The 16102-nt window shown below is 29.4% G+C and overlaps 1 protein-coding gene across 1 annotated transcript in view; it reads left to right on the top strand.

Moving 5' to 3' along the window:
• dpr12 (defective proboscis extension response 12) overlaps positions 1 to 16102 on the top strand; it is an 82883-nt gene that overhangs the window by 42627 nt on the left and 24154 nt on the right. The window contains exons 4-5 of the mRNA XM_085943594.1: positions 7205 to 7285; positions 14388 to 14471. Coding sequence (XP_085799720.1) covers positions 7205 to 7285; positions 14388 to 14471 — 165 coding nt within the window. The remainder of the gene's footprint in view (positions 1 to 7204; positions 7286 to 14387; positions 14472 to 16102) is intronic.

Genomic DNA, 16102 nt, shown 5'->3' with positions numbered 1-16102 from the left:
AGATAAAAAGAACTTTTTATATACAACGTTTTTAAATTTTCTGTTGAATTATTATACCTACTAAATATGCTCAAACTTGTAATTGATACGAAGTAAATAAAAAACAAATAAACAAACAAATATAGAATACTAAAATGTCATTTTGATTTCCATAGTCACGTACGTATATATTAATAATTTAGTTGCTAGGACCACCTCCTTAAAAACCAATAATAGTCTTTTTCTTTTACGGATTTTTCTGAAATAACTTTCCGTACGAAACAGAATTAACTGAAAATGAATTCAATTCTCTTTAAAAAATGGCTAACGTATTAAAAAATGCATTGGCATCGTGAATGATATTATATTCTAATCGGAAAGTAGGTTAAAAATTGATTGCAAGATTTGTACTGGACAAAAAACCACCGGAAAAACAAGAATACGAGCTAATAAAAACATTGTAATAATAAATTTAATATGGTAAATTTATTCTGAAAAATACAATAAAAATGTAAAAAACCAACTACTTACTTATAACTGAAATTTAAACATGTTATTTTGTGTTCATTTTAGATTATAAACTTATCGAATTTCTAAAAGAAATGCCTCATATTAATTATTTGAATAAATTGCTGATATTGGTCAAATACTTCAGATAGATTATGTCGCGTCGACTTTTAAAACAAATAAATCAATTCGTCTAATATTGACTGAGTGTAACCAAAATAATCGCTTCATATTTATTTATTGTGCCATAAGTCCGGGGTAACTCAGGTAACCTTAAGCAGATTCTTGAATTTATTCTTCTGCGAATTCACGTTTATTTTTCAGATATTGACTACCGTTGATTACAACTCTTTATGGTTTTCACTAAATAACGGAAGTAGTGGTCAACTCGCACGCAATTTTCCTTCCGACCCATTAAACGCAAAACGCTTTGTCGATACATAATCATCCATACGTATCATAGGGTCAGCCCATCGGAGGCGATGGATTCTGATAAATATATCAAAGAGTTTATGTTTATAGGACGCATTGTAGCGATGTCGTCAAATGTCAGCGGCGAAGGGTGGAGGTAGGCTGTTAAGATCCAGCATAAATAGTGCACAATAAACTTTCTGTGTCATACATATTTTGTTTTCATTGGACTAAAACTACAATTTAATTGTTTACAGATATTATTCATTCAAATTTAATTAAACCCTCAAAAACCAATCCACTATAGATAATAGTTAAAAAATACTCGTCTATCTATAAAATATCTAAAATTATGCCATTCAATCACACATAATTTTGGATATTTCATAGATGGCATGTTTTTTAATCTATTATAGTTTGGTTTAGGCAAGGCTTAATGAATTTTAATTATTTAACTAACAACATGTGTAGTATGTATCTCCAATTCAACGAAAACAAATAAGTATGAATGAAAAAGTATGCACAATTTTGTCGGATCGCCAAAAATATACCAAAACTATTATAATTTGGTTAAGGAGGGTTTAATTTATTTTTAAAATCTGACTAACGCCATTTGTTAATTAATTATAGTCTTCTATAAAAACAAATATGAATGAGTTACAAAGTTTAATGTGCACTATTTATGTCGGGTGTTAACAGCCTACCTCCACCCTTCGCCATTGTCAAATGTTTACCGTGCAGACTTTAAACAATTTTACGCTCAAATACTTGCAACATTTCGGAATCATTGTCAGGTAATTTTCACGTCTCTGAACTTCAGGAAAATGAGCGGAAATGGTTCTACTGAAATACTATAATTATTGAATGAATAATATAAATAATTTAGAACACTGAACACGATGGTATCATAAAATTACACCTGTCCCATACCACATTTGGCTCTAACCGGGCGTATAATAGGAAATTATATCTAAGGAGAAGCTATCCACAGCTGAGGTTATCATACACTCAAGTGGAATATTAAATAACAAAAAAAAAAAATATCATTTGTATGTGATATATTGTGTTATAGTGTTGTAGTAATGTTTCTTTGAACGGCTTACAAACTCATATAAAAGACATTTCACTTCTGCTATTAGGTAAGGTCACATACTTTTTTTTTTACCAATTTGTAACCTTTTAGAATTATCAAAAGATATACTGTGTTTTACGTTAAAAAATCGTTCATTTATCATGCGCTATTTTAGTGCATGATATATTTTTGTAAGGGCCTTCAAATATACTTGAGACTTGTTTATATTCAGATAATTGCAGCTTTATTCACACTAAAAATGTTACAGACCTTTAATATCATGCATGCCTTCACAATCTTTGAGTAAAACAAGGCATTAATCTTAATTTTAAATATTACTTAGTGATTTACAGCCTCATTAACTTAAATTTTACGACTGGAATATAATTCACATAAACGGCTTCTTCATTACTCGCAGTCTGCGGAGGAAGATTTTCAAAATAATTTTATTATTACAACTCTCTGCTCTATCTCTTTACTGAAATGCCTGCAGTGGCTATTATTGGCGATTTATTGAGGCACTTTTAAATAAGCAATTTTTCAAATAAGACTATGAATTTTCTTTTAATTAAAAGTTTACTAATTCTGCCACTATATGATAATGCGTCAGATTCATTGCGGTAGCTTTTATTATAATATCACTATGTAATATGCACCGTATACTTTGAATTTGAGTTTTGAAAACAGTTGAGTTGTTTGCGACGGATACTAGGTGTGACTTTAGGAGTAACGAGGAGATAAGAGAACGTACCGAGCAGCACTTCATTAAGCTGAGAGTTAAGAGGTAACGTTGGACGTAGCTTGACCACGTGCTGAGGATGCCAGAAGAGAACCTCAACTTAGCTTGCCTGTTCTTTTAGCCAATCGGATACCGGTGTGCTTGCTGGAAGGCCATTAAATACTATATATAGAGTATGATGCAAGAAGACTGGTTAGCGACAGGGATTCTTGGAGGTGCTGCGTAGTGTTCAACTAAGGGGTAGATAATATGACCAAAGAAGTAAAATATGTAGTACCAAAAACCATCCCTTTGACGGAGACACCCGATTTGGAAACGAAAAAATATGCTATATAAACTGATTACGATAAATATAATAAAGAAATAGAAGATTATAAATGCCATTTAATGGGCGGCACTCCGTTGTCAATTTAATTTACTTTAAAATCGATTTAGGTCATTCAGGTTAACCCAATTTTTTTTAAAATATAAAACAATATTATTTAAACTATTTGTTATGGATATTGATTTATTTATTTTGATATTTACACACCATATATAATTTTACAGACTGTACACAAAGAAAAGTTAATAGCCATTTTCCAATGCATTAAGTCTTTTTTTATGGATCAACAAGTTGTAAAATAACTGATGTAGTTTTCGATACTATTCAAATGATATACTATTTTTATGATAAGGTATAAATACATAATTAAGGGGGGACATGCTCGTCGAAGGTCAAAATTGAGTTTTTATTGTATTTTCAAACCATGATCCTGGACACTCCTTAAACGTTGTAGATGATCTATTTATATAATTTTAAAGCCTTATTATCCTTTATAGTTATTTTAAACATTTGATGACTGCATGAAGTATTTTTGTTACATAAAATAGTATTCTTTTAAACCTCTCGCTCTAATGTTTTAGAATATAGTCATATTTCAGTACATAACTGTGCAGTGGTGTTAAGATTTTTTACATTTATTAATTTTTAAACGCATTTATAAAACCATTAGCATAATTTATTACGAGATAATTTTTGTAAAATATTCACGATAAAAAATTATATTGATAATCTCTGTGATCCCAAATTTGACAAGAATTAGGCATTTTATTATTCAAAAAATCGGCAAGATTAACACATTTGAAGATGATTCTAAAGATATTTATTATAAGCTATGTCTTTGACCATTCAAGTGTGATAAACATCTTATGAATAATGATTGCTTTATAATAATTATTGACCTAAGAATAAGGTAGTGTTTTTTTGAAATACGCCATTTCTTTTGTCATTCCCCAGTGGTTAAGCTACAACATAGGGCCGTAGCCATAAATTGACAAACTATAATTGAAATAAGGAGTAAAATGATATTGACGCGCGTGTTTGAACATGTACCGTTTAAAAAAAAATAAAAAACAATTCGGTTAGGTACATGTTCAAACACGCGCGTTAACATAATTTTACTCCCTACTTTAATTATAGTTTGTCATTTTATGGCTACGGCCGTATGTTGTAGCTTAACCACTAGGGAATGACAAAAGAAATGGCGTATTTCAAAAAAACACTACCTTATTCTTAGGTCAATAATTATTATAAAGCAATCATTATTCATAAGATCGTTATCACACTTGAATGGTCAAAGACATAGCTTATAATAAGTATCTTTAGAATCATCTTCAAATGTGTTAATCTTGCCGATTTTTTGAATAATAAAATGCCTAATTCTTGTCAAATTTGGGATCACAGAGATTATCAAAATAATTTTTTATCGTGAATATTTTACAAAAATTATCTCGTAATAAATTATACTAATGGTTTTATAAATGCGTTTAAAAATTAATAAATGTAAAAAATCTTAACACCACTGCACAGTTATGTACCGAAATATGACTATATTCTAAAACATTAGAGCGAGAGGTTTAAAAGAATACTATTTTATGTAACAAAAATACTTCATGCAGTCATCAAATGTTTAAAATAACTATAAAGGATAATTAGGCTTCAAAATTATATAAATAGATTATCTACAACGTTTAAGGAGTGTCCAGGATCATGGTTTGAAAATACAATAAAAACTCAATTTTGACCTTCGACGAGCATGTCCCCCCTTAACTATCCAAATTATACTATGAATTATTTATAATTTTTTATTAGACCATGTCCGATCATAAGACCATATTATGAGCTTCTACAGGGTGAAGGTTTTGTAACATAATATTATTGTTTTTATAAGAAATGGGTGTTAGCTACTTGATCAACCTATTATGAGGTCCATAATATGACTCCGAACACAAATTGAAAAACCAATTTGCCAGACCTAGGTTTCAAACTTGGAACCCACAACATTATAAGTCAATGCGTAAGCCGCTTGGCCATCATAAGCCTAATGTTATATTAATTATATAACATTATCTGAAAGCTGCAAGTATAAAATTAAAGTAGGTATTTATATTATTTCGTCGTAAATGTATACTTAAACATAAAAGCTTGTCCAATTAATATTGAAATACCTTCGCGGAAATGGTGATTAAAAAGAAAATATTACCCCTTTACTGCTTACGTTAATTTATTGGATTGCGTACCTAGATTGGTTTCAAATTTATGGGAGCCTTATAAAACCTAATTCAAATGAGTAATTTTGTTTTAACAGCTGATATACCTGGGTATAAATCGTATATTTCTATACAACATTTAGTCGATTATATAGCAATAAGTTATACCTAAAAATAACCTACAAGAATAGAATTATAATAATAGATATATAACCAACAGTACAATGAAAGGCCGACGAGCATTACTAACGTAAAAATAGTTAGTACACTATTATCTAACACATTCGACCTGCTATTTTCTCAACCCTAATAATTGAAATGTCATTTAAGAAACAAATGCGTTTTCAACAACGAATTAAATACATTTTAACTTTCCAAAATTGCACATCAAACATTTTTGGGTAAATCCTTTACAAATAAATCACTTCATCAAACAATGTGAATACCTAAGTAATAGGAATATACTCCTATATTATAATATTATGTACATTACTAAATTTACTCTTATTATTTTAACCCTATATGCTGAATCTCTTAAAAAGTGTTGATATTTGTTTATTTTCAATTATTATATTGTCGTAGTTATTCGTCATCCCAATTATATATAAATTAAAATGTCCATCTACTTCTTATAATTTCATTTAGATATATACATTTTTGGTTAATAAACATAGAACTGTTATAATGGTTGTTTATTGGTTCATATCTATTTTAATCATAGACGACGCACTCAATACAGTAGCTAGCAAGTAAATTTGCGCATTCGGATGTATAGGTAGACGTCACGCAATTTCCATTAAGCGATATCACGCATCGGAAATTTATAGTAATATGACCTTTATTGTAATGGCGTTAGAGCAGTGTTTCTAATGTCAATGTTCATTTGAGCGAACCCGTTCGAACCGAACCATTCGGCAGACCCAACAAAAAGCATCAGGAATTTATAGCAATATCACCTTTATTGTAATGGCGTTAGAATAGTTTATGCCATTCGGCAGACCCGACATTAAAGTGAGTGTCATTTTTTTTCCAGATGATTCCTCCATACTAATGTCATTGATTTTAATAATATTTTTTTATAGTATGGCTTTATTATGTTGATGGACTTATGTATTATATTGCAGAAAAACGCAGTATGCGAATGACGATTATTGAATTGACAGATTATTTTGTGAACTGCTTGAGTGAAAGGTTTGATATAGACTAACAATTATATCATATCCAATAAATTTGAGTGATGATTACTTATTTATCGTCTAAAATTGTTAGTTCTATGTTATGTTGATATATGTTACTATAATCAATTATATACGAAGTATCTAGTATCCATAATATATAGTTTGACAGTGCATTTTTATAATTGATCATTAGAGATTTTTTGTTAAATTGTGACCAAGATATTGTATATATTTGGTCTCTCTATAATAAGAACTTTATATTGGATTCATATTTGAATATCAATTTTCTCAAAACCAAAATAAATGTATTGTAATGAGGTGAAGTAATATGATTATGCTGTATATCCACGATTATTCTAAAAACTAATTAATACAATAACAATAAAATTAAATGCTTTTAATTAATATTAAGTTAAAATCAATGGATATTTGTTATATTCATTCATATTTAATGAGTAAACAGTGTATGTGATTAAAAACTGTTCTTTTATGTTATTTTAACCAGTTTTAGATTAGAATTGATTCTCTATTAAAATATATATTATATTTTCTTTGAAAAGTAAGATAATCGAACCGAAATAACCGTTATATATTTCTTTTTAAAAGGGTGATTCTAAAGGTGAAGGTCAAAGTGATTCTAAAGAATATTAGCATATTTTTTTATTAAGCAATTGAATCGAATCGATTTAAAGAATTGACTTTTTTATAACATTTCAAAACGGCTCTATTTAATTAACACTTTGTATACTAATTAAAATTAATGTTGTATGTTTTCTATTGTTATAGCAAATATCCTGGGTGCGACGGAGAGACTGGCACATACTTTCCTCTGGGATGTACACATACACGAACGACGAGCGTTTTCAGGTACGTGAATCACCCAAGTAGTTCTGTGTGAAACCTTCAACGTAAACCCTTCGCGCCTAACCGTATAAACTTTTGTCCCGCGGCGGTTGTCGTTAATGGGAAGTTATGGCGACTGGTGATGTGAACACAGCAAGAGTCAAGAGATAGCATTGGGGACATGGGCGTACCTGGGATCAGCATTATCAATTATTAATAAAATATACCTTTGTAGCTCCGAGCTAAGTGATAGCGAAATTGCCCCGTCAGAGTATATTGTTATAGTAAAGTTGTCAGACGAATTTCCATTAATTGTTATGAAATAGTTTTCAATCGTTCTGTCTTCAGGCGGAATAATTCAACGACTGGTCTTTATACTTGACAAATGTTCCAAGTAAATGCTTGGTTTGTTCACATAATTGATTTTATTATTTTCAAACGTGGCACATTCCAATATTGTCGAAAAATGAACCTTGAATATCATTTTTTAAAGAAAAATATATTTTAAAAGATTTTTAGGTAGAAACTTCAAACCTAGCTTCCTGACTTTAAAACATGGCTTATTTCACAATCATTTAGTTTTAAAGACGGATCATCTCACGTTAGCCAATAGGAGCTCAGCTTTGGAGTCACATTGTTAATAGCATCTGGTACGATTTCTATGACAGTTGTGTTGTGACCGCTCCTCATATAATTCAAGTTCAAAGGTGTTTTTTGATTAAATGAAGCAGTTATTTGTATAAAATATACATAATAGACATCACTATTTCATCTGATACCACGAATAATTCGTGTATTTAAGAAAAATAATCATGATTAAGTCATGAAACTGTTTACTTTCCTAACATATTTTATCAAAAACTAGCGGAAAAATATTTGTTAAGTACACTATAACGGGATTCCGTCTATCGCTTATATTAAATTAGATAAATAAACTTATCTTATAATTTTACAATTATAGTATAAAAATTTTACAGTTAGATAAGAAAGAACAAACTAAAAATTATTATCATTTAATTAGTAATCAAAAAGGAGTAAGTACATTGAAAAAAATTAACATGTACCTACTTAATTATAAATAGTTTATTTACTGCAGTCTAAGCACCTAAATGGAAGTTTTGAAGGTGTGTTGATAGTAGAATCGTTAAAATGAAAATAAATTCTTGATCTGTAAGATTGAATAAATAAGTTGGTTTTAAAAAAATCAACAAAATATGGGTCACACTTTTCGATCAACTGAATTAACAGATTTAAATATAACGACAAGTTTAGCCTATAGGCAGCATTGTACCTTATAATATAGATTCATAAAACTGTAACTATATATAAAAATAAAAGACCACAGATTAGTACATTTGAATGTCATGTACGTACGACAAAGAAGATACAGCCTCAGATCAGTAATATACAGATAATACAGTCTCTTTAAAATATGTATATTGAAAGTTCTGAACTTTTTAGCAATATAGTAAGAAAGGAAAACAATAATTTAGAAGACATTCTTTATGAGTGTAAACATTGATGATCGAGTGAACAACTTTATGGATCTCTGAATACCTTCAGACATTTATATATCCGAATACAGTAATACTGGAAAGTCATAACTAATACATATAATAAAATTGACGATCCTTAAGGGGCCCGTAAACGAGCATCAAAAATTGCAGATTGCCGATAAATTGCCGAAAAAATGGTAAAACTATTGCCAGTTGCTGGGCAATGTATGACCCGACGTTAGTGTCGGGCAAGTGAGGCCGATGTATTTTGTGCGTACACGTGACTAGAGATAAAGCAACAACGGTTGGCAATGAAATTTCTGCACCATATAAATAATCACATAAACAAATTAATCCAAAATGAAAGAAGGATTTGGATCAGTTCCTACTTTAAAAATAACGTGAAACAATAAGTAATATAAAACAGGAATTAGTTATTAATAATTATTTATTTAAAAACTTTAAAAGAATGTCAAAATTTGACGTTTGTGCAGATTTGATAGTTGGCCTTTTCATTTTAGGATCATTATTATAGTTTGAATTCGATGTTCCATTGCTCCAGACGTAAATAAATTTCATTAATAAACTCCAATACCCTGTCGTTTGCCCATTTATTCATTGTACGTAGTATGAATTGACGATTAGTAATAACACCACAATAATATTACTGCGAAAAATAAAATTATCGAATCGGCTGTCACTTATGTTTTTATTGTTGCTAGGGGTGAGGTCAAACAGAGACGCACATATGGAGCAGAGCGAGAATGAAATAGATTTATCTAGCAATTATTACCGTATTTTCTATTGAGTTCGATATTCGACATATTGATCAACCATGCTGCCAAAATCAAAGGCAATAGATGGAAAGTTTCGGCAACGTAGACTACTATTTTCGTATTTTGGGGAAAAATTACCAGTTATTAATTACACACTTGTCGTAAAAAGTGGCTTTAGGATAAAGGGACATTAAAAGAAGAATTGTGCGATCCTCGAAGTACAGACCGTACGCCGCCGGTGTTTTATTCGGGGTCTTTGAGATGGATTCTCGGTAAAGTTACGATATAATTATGTGATTAACTATACACTACTTTAATTATTGAGCTTCTTGACCTGTTTATTTGCTAAAAAGGATATTATATAAATATAATAGATATGTCTAGATCTGGTGTGTCACCTACTTCTAAGGTTGACAAAATTCTGATGTGCCGCAACATATTTAAAAATGCACGAAAAAAATCCTTAAACTTATGTGAGACATTCGATACATAATTAACTATGTAGGTATATTAGGTAAGTACCTAGTGATCAATTTACGTAATAATATTTTATTTAGTAGGAATACACTGGTTAATCACGGTACTGATAGGCGATGAAGAGACTTCATTACATAGCAATACCATATTAATCAATACAGGTATAATAATAATATAAAATTTAATTAAAAAAATCAGTTTAGATTAAAAAGTGATTTATTTTGATTAATTGTATATATGCCATTGAAATAATTTTCTATGTACACATAGGCTAGTCAAAAATTAAATAATATAACAACAATAAAAATTATAAAAATATGGATTAAATAAATAACGGGATGCAACTATGTATACCTACTATGATGTGATTCATTTCAGATTAAAAATAATTAATAATAACAATGATAATAATAAATTTAATGATATATTATAATGTAGCTATAAAAAGAATATAATAATATCACATATTACATCTATAGGTTAGATTACTAGGCATATGTGAATGCGTAATCGAATGGAAAAGAAAGGATTCTAAACAAATATTGAATGTAAAGATTCCACACACATATGAGTCGTATAACCTTACTTCAACATTACATGAATTTACATTAAGTTGAAAAAAAGATTTAAAAGTGCTATACTCACAGATATTTTATGATATAAAATATGGCTTTATTCATAATCATTATACGACGACGACATTAAAATAATTAATCCTCTTTTATGGTATTAATATTATATTTCGTGTGACCATTACGTCAGTATATTATGTAGCAATAATACCACTCAGCATTAAATTAGTGATACAATTTAATACGTATGTTTTGATGTCAAAACAAAACAATATAGCGATAATGATTGTCAGCATTTCCTCAATCATAACTGGGTCATAGGGTCTGTTATGACTTGTTAATTATGACAATATTTTTTTCAATATACGGACTGCATTTGTATTAATTTGAAAGGGTAATGCATGATTACGCACTCACTCATCGAGTCCATCACGGGACGCACTACTATTATCATGGGTTTTTTACTTTACATAGTCAACCGTCATTTCACTTGAATCAAGTATCTCAGTTTATCAATGTCATCAATGTTTCGATCACATTGATCTCACCAGAACATCATTAGCCGCGATTATAATCTCACGTTGACATTTTTATTAAAGTATTTATTTATTCTTGTAAAAGAATCTCCAAGCAACAATGACCTTCTTTCTTCTCCACATCCTACTGCGAAAAATATATACCAAATATATTATAATTGTTAAAAAGTGTTTTAGATGAATATGTGATACATGGGCCTTTATGAGGACTATAATATTATTAGGCTATGTTTATATTATTTTAATTTGTAATAATAAAGATTTAAATACATATTTCAAAATAGAATTTACGTAAAAATAACGAGAAAAAATCTAATTATTACGTAACTTTGATGTCGTGTAACCTAGCTATTTGTAATGAATTTAGAATTTCATATCATTAAATCCGTCTGACAATTCGTTAAGTAACTGCATGATGTAGCATCGTGATAAATATGACGATGACTAAGCTACGATGTGGAATATGTCACGTAAGAGGATTGTGACGCAATTCATATGAGGATAATATTTCCGAATTGTCAGTCAGGCATATTACATTTTGTTGAATAAATTTAGGAAATAGGCTTCAGGGGAGTATACGTTTTATTTAATTCCTCTTTTTATCGTGCTACTGTCTAATGAAGGCCAGTCACAATTAAAACGATCTTTCCTTTACCATCTACTACCCGGAACAATTAGGTGAAGCCAATGTCACGTAGTGTGGCATTGTCCACTGCGACGCTTACCGTTGAACTTTTTTAAATGACAAATTAAAAAATTCTGCACTTTCATCATCCCATAATGACGTGGTCGACGTATTGTACTATTCTAGTTATGATACTATATTTCTTGGTCCTTTCCCATTCGATTGAGAGTGTCAATATATTATATTACCCGGTCAGTCCAAGGTATTTTGGAGATGCATCTATACGGTCACATTTTGAAAGCCTCAAGTCTTCGTGACACCTCCTTGTTTATCGTAAATACAATAAAACATAATTAATAACAAACCATACACAGTTTCAAACCTAACTTAATGTCTTGAATGCTAAGGAGGTGTCGTCTCGTTTTGAGACAAATACTCTTTGCGATATTATTTCTTATTTTTATTTCCTGAGACTAGTTCTATTTTTCATTGAATTATAGTTTTCACACGTTCTATCAGATGGTATCGGTAATTTATGTACTATTGATAATTGTGTTTAAATTGTGATTGAATTTTTGCCTATCCCATAACCAAATGTTTTGAAATTTGGTAGGTACACACCTGGTAATATAATAACGATACGTTATTTTTATTTATACAATAATCTTTTGTAAACTTCCGTTATATGTAATAATATATTTCTTACAATTCCTCATACATTGAGTCGATACTGATGCAATACGTAAAAAACATGCTTTAATACAAATATAAATACATAAATAATTACAAGATATAAAGAACTTTTTATATAGGTACACGTTTAAAATTCTGTTGAAACATACAAACTTGACAATTATATGTATTAATAAATACTTTTTTTTGTACTTGATAGAAATACTGAATAAAATATAGAATACTGAAATGTCATTTTGACATTTCATATCGATGTCCATAGTAAAGCACGTATATATTAATAATTGAGTTGCTAGGACCCCCTTAGCAACCAGTGTTTTACTTTTTACGAATTTTTTCCAAAATAACTTTCCATACAAAACAGAATTAACTGAAAATGAATACAATTCTGCTTAAAAGATGGCTAAAAATATTAAAAGAATGCATTGGCATCGTTTTCTGATATATTCTAAAAGTTTCAAATGTCTAGATAGTCGGGAAGTTAGTTAAAAATCATTGCAAGATATTGGACAAACAAGAAAAAAATTGTACTAGACAAACAAGAATACGAGCTAATAAAAACGTGGTCAAATTGTTACAACCCTCACTCAATTATATACTGTTATTATGTGATCACAATCATACATACTAATTCAATAAGAAAGTTTTCAGAAATATTTACTGATGTATTGCTTCATTTATAAAGTTAGTGTTAAGAAGTCTTTTTATATTTACTATTAGATTTAAATACTTATTAACTTTTAATAGCTACACCAATGGCATGTGTAATAAAGCCAAATAAGATTCCAAGCACTTTGCACGTGCGTGTCGTGAAAAAGTTATTGCGAAACTTGCCTTTCGTCAAGTAGGTAGTACCTATCGCGAGGTGCAAATAAATGGTGCATTAACAGCCACTGTTTTAAGAAAATGTTCTACTTAACTGAATAAGCGTACTGTTAATGTTATATCATGAACTTTTCCATTAAACATAACATATTTTTTTTAATTCAGAGTATGTATGTATTATTTAATATGCCTATCATTTATTAATTTTTAATTTAAAGGTATTTTAGTTATAATTCTGATTAGCTAATTTTATTAAATTCCAAACAAATTACTTAGTTCCATTATTTACAAGTGGTGAAAATTTTATAGAATTACTAAATATATTAATAGTGGGTATCGAATGTATTCATTACGGGTTTTTACAAACACTTAATATTCAATTTTTTTAATCCATATTCCTTTACGTACTAGTTGATATGGTGTTTACTTTATTTTGTTGAATGAATTTATTATATCATCTAGAATTAACAGTTTTGTATTTGTTATCAGTATGTATTTACAATTGGCAAGTGCGTATAGTACCTAAAGATGCAGGAAGGCAAAAATTAGGTCGTAAAAAATGACTCAAATGTAATAATATAAAACCTCTATCAACTAGAATTAAAATTAAAATGCCATCAAGTACCTAGGTAAATACATAATTTTATCGTTTTAGTTAAAATATGTAAGTGCATGTAAGTGCTAAATAGTAACAAGTAACAAAATATATATGTTTGGCGAGGCATAATATAATAATGTCATTTAAATAATATACGTGGTCTATTTTTATAGTAGAATAATATTGTATTATTATGTCACCTATGTTTTTTTTATTATACGTAAACAATAGCAAACAATATTATAAATTTCATGTATCCACATGTAAGTTTGTAATTTATTCGAGAGATAAATATAATATATGAGCGTGTACATATTTATTCAATTCAACGATTTACAATCAAAGTGAACGACAAAGAAGGCCAATATAAAAGGCACTTGAAAAGTGAAACTTCAATAGACATTCTGAGAGCTTTTGAAATCATATCAAAAAGTTGTCGAAAGCACTAAGCGGAAGTATATCGGTTTTCATTTCCGATACAGGATTATGACGTAACTCAGTTTTCTCACAAAATTCACTTGTTTACAGATACTCCACGGCGAAAGTTCGGACGACTGGACTCTACAAATCAAATATGTCCAGAAGAGAGATAACGGAACTTACGAGTGTCAGGTACGTGAGATTTGGTCTGGTATACCTTTACGTGAAATATTGAGCTTTTTGTAGTTGAAAAATATGCTTTTATATATTTACGTTAGATTAGGGTTTCGGTGTTTATCGTTTCTATGTGACTGAAATAATAAACAACCAATAATTTTAGTTAAAATAATAAGTAGTATAAAATGCTTGTAGTACGTTCATAACTACTAAGATAAAACATTTTATTACTATGTAGATTAGTACATACCTATAACCAGTGGCGCACCCAGGATTTAATATTATCCAAGGAGGAGAATGTAAATTAGTCCCATATAATCTTTTTCTTCTTCACAGGCTAATTTCTCGTTTATCGATATTTTGTCTATTGCACTCGGTGTACCTACACCATGGTCCCCACATCCTAAAACGGGCCCTCAGGCTAGGATATTTGGCGGCCCCCTTACCTACCGCTAAGATTAAAGGCAGTGTGAAACACTACATTAACGTTCTTCAATTTATGTTTCAGTTCAAATTAAGGGTACTTATACAGTAAATTATTGGCGATTTTTAATACATCTACTTTAATAATGGAGCTGTCAAGTATCAACACATAATAATCAAAAAATATATTGCACAATTATATAAGTAATTATGTTTCTAAAAAAACCTGACATTAGTGTTTTGAAATTAAAATCTAAGAAATTTTTCTAAAAAGGGTGCTGGAGAATTATTACAAATCATTTTTTTGCCGTGTTTTTATTTGTCTAAGCCCAAAGGTATAGTTTATTGGCTTTCAATTTCAATGTTTAAAATCATTCTGATAATTTTCATTTTTGGGGGGTGCCAGGGCTCCTTGCCCCCCCCCTGGGTGCGCTACTGCCTATAACTTTTACAATGGACACAAACACGGATATAATTATGTTCGTGTTACATTGTTTATATTTCATATTTATTTAAAATTAATGTAATGTTATATTTTATATAACCTAAATAAATAAGGTATTAGAGTTATTAGACAGTATAAATATTATTATAGAAATTATGAAAACTAATACTTTAGTACATAAAAACCTTATTGAAAATATATTCGTTATTTTGGTTAATTCGTTGAAGCTATAATAATATGTTGTAGTATAATATACTTAAAATATGATATAGATATACATTATGTTAAAAAAAATATAATATGATTAGATACAATATTATAGTATATCTATCAAAACCGGGTTATTTAAAATTTACGATTTAAGACATGGGATTGGGGAGCCACGATTTTTTTTATTCAATACTGAATAAATATAATATGCATATATTTGCTCAACCTATACAGACTGTACATATAAATACACGGACTTGGGATTCCAACCCAGTACCGATGACTTTAAAAGCCGATGCGGTAGTTGCTCGGCCATCGTAGATGTTAAATATAATTTATGCAAGATTGAAAAATATCAAATTATTAATTACAGAAAACACATAATTTTGAAAAATATACTACGCGTAATACGTGCAATAAATTAATATACACCCAGCAAATTTTATATGGTGATGCCTAGGGATCTGGCATGATCATGCGTTAGTTATACAACTATGCTATGATGCTTAAACGTGATAGGGCAAAGTAAAATGAATTTTATAAATAATGAGAAAATATGTTTTTTTCT

The sequence above is a fragment of the Rhyacophila brunnea genome, unplaced genomic scaffold (genome assembly GCF_057557595.1).
Source record: "Rhyacophila brunnea isolate RB1 unplaced genomic scaffold, BYU_Rbru_1.0 scaffold_16, whole genome shotgun sequence".
NCBI lineage: Eukaryota > Metazoa > Arthropoda > Insecta > Trichoptera > Rhyacophilidae > Rhyacophila > Rhyacophila brunnea.
Note: the sequence above shows the minus strand (reverse complement) of the source record. Positions and strands in the feature narration are given on the sequence as shown.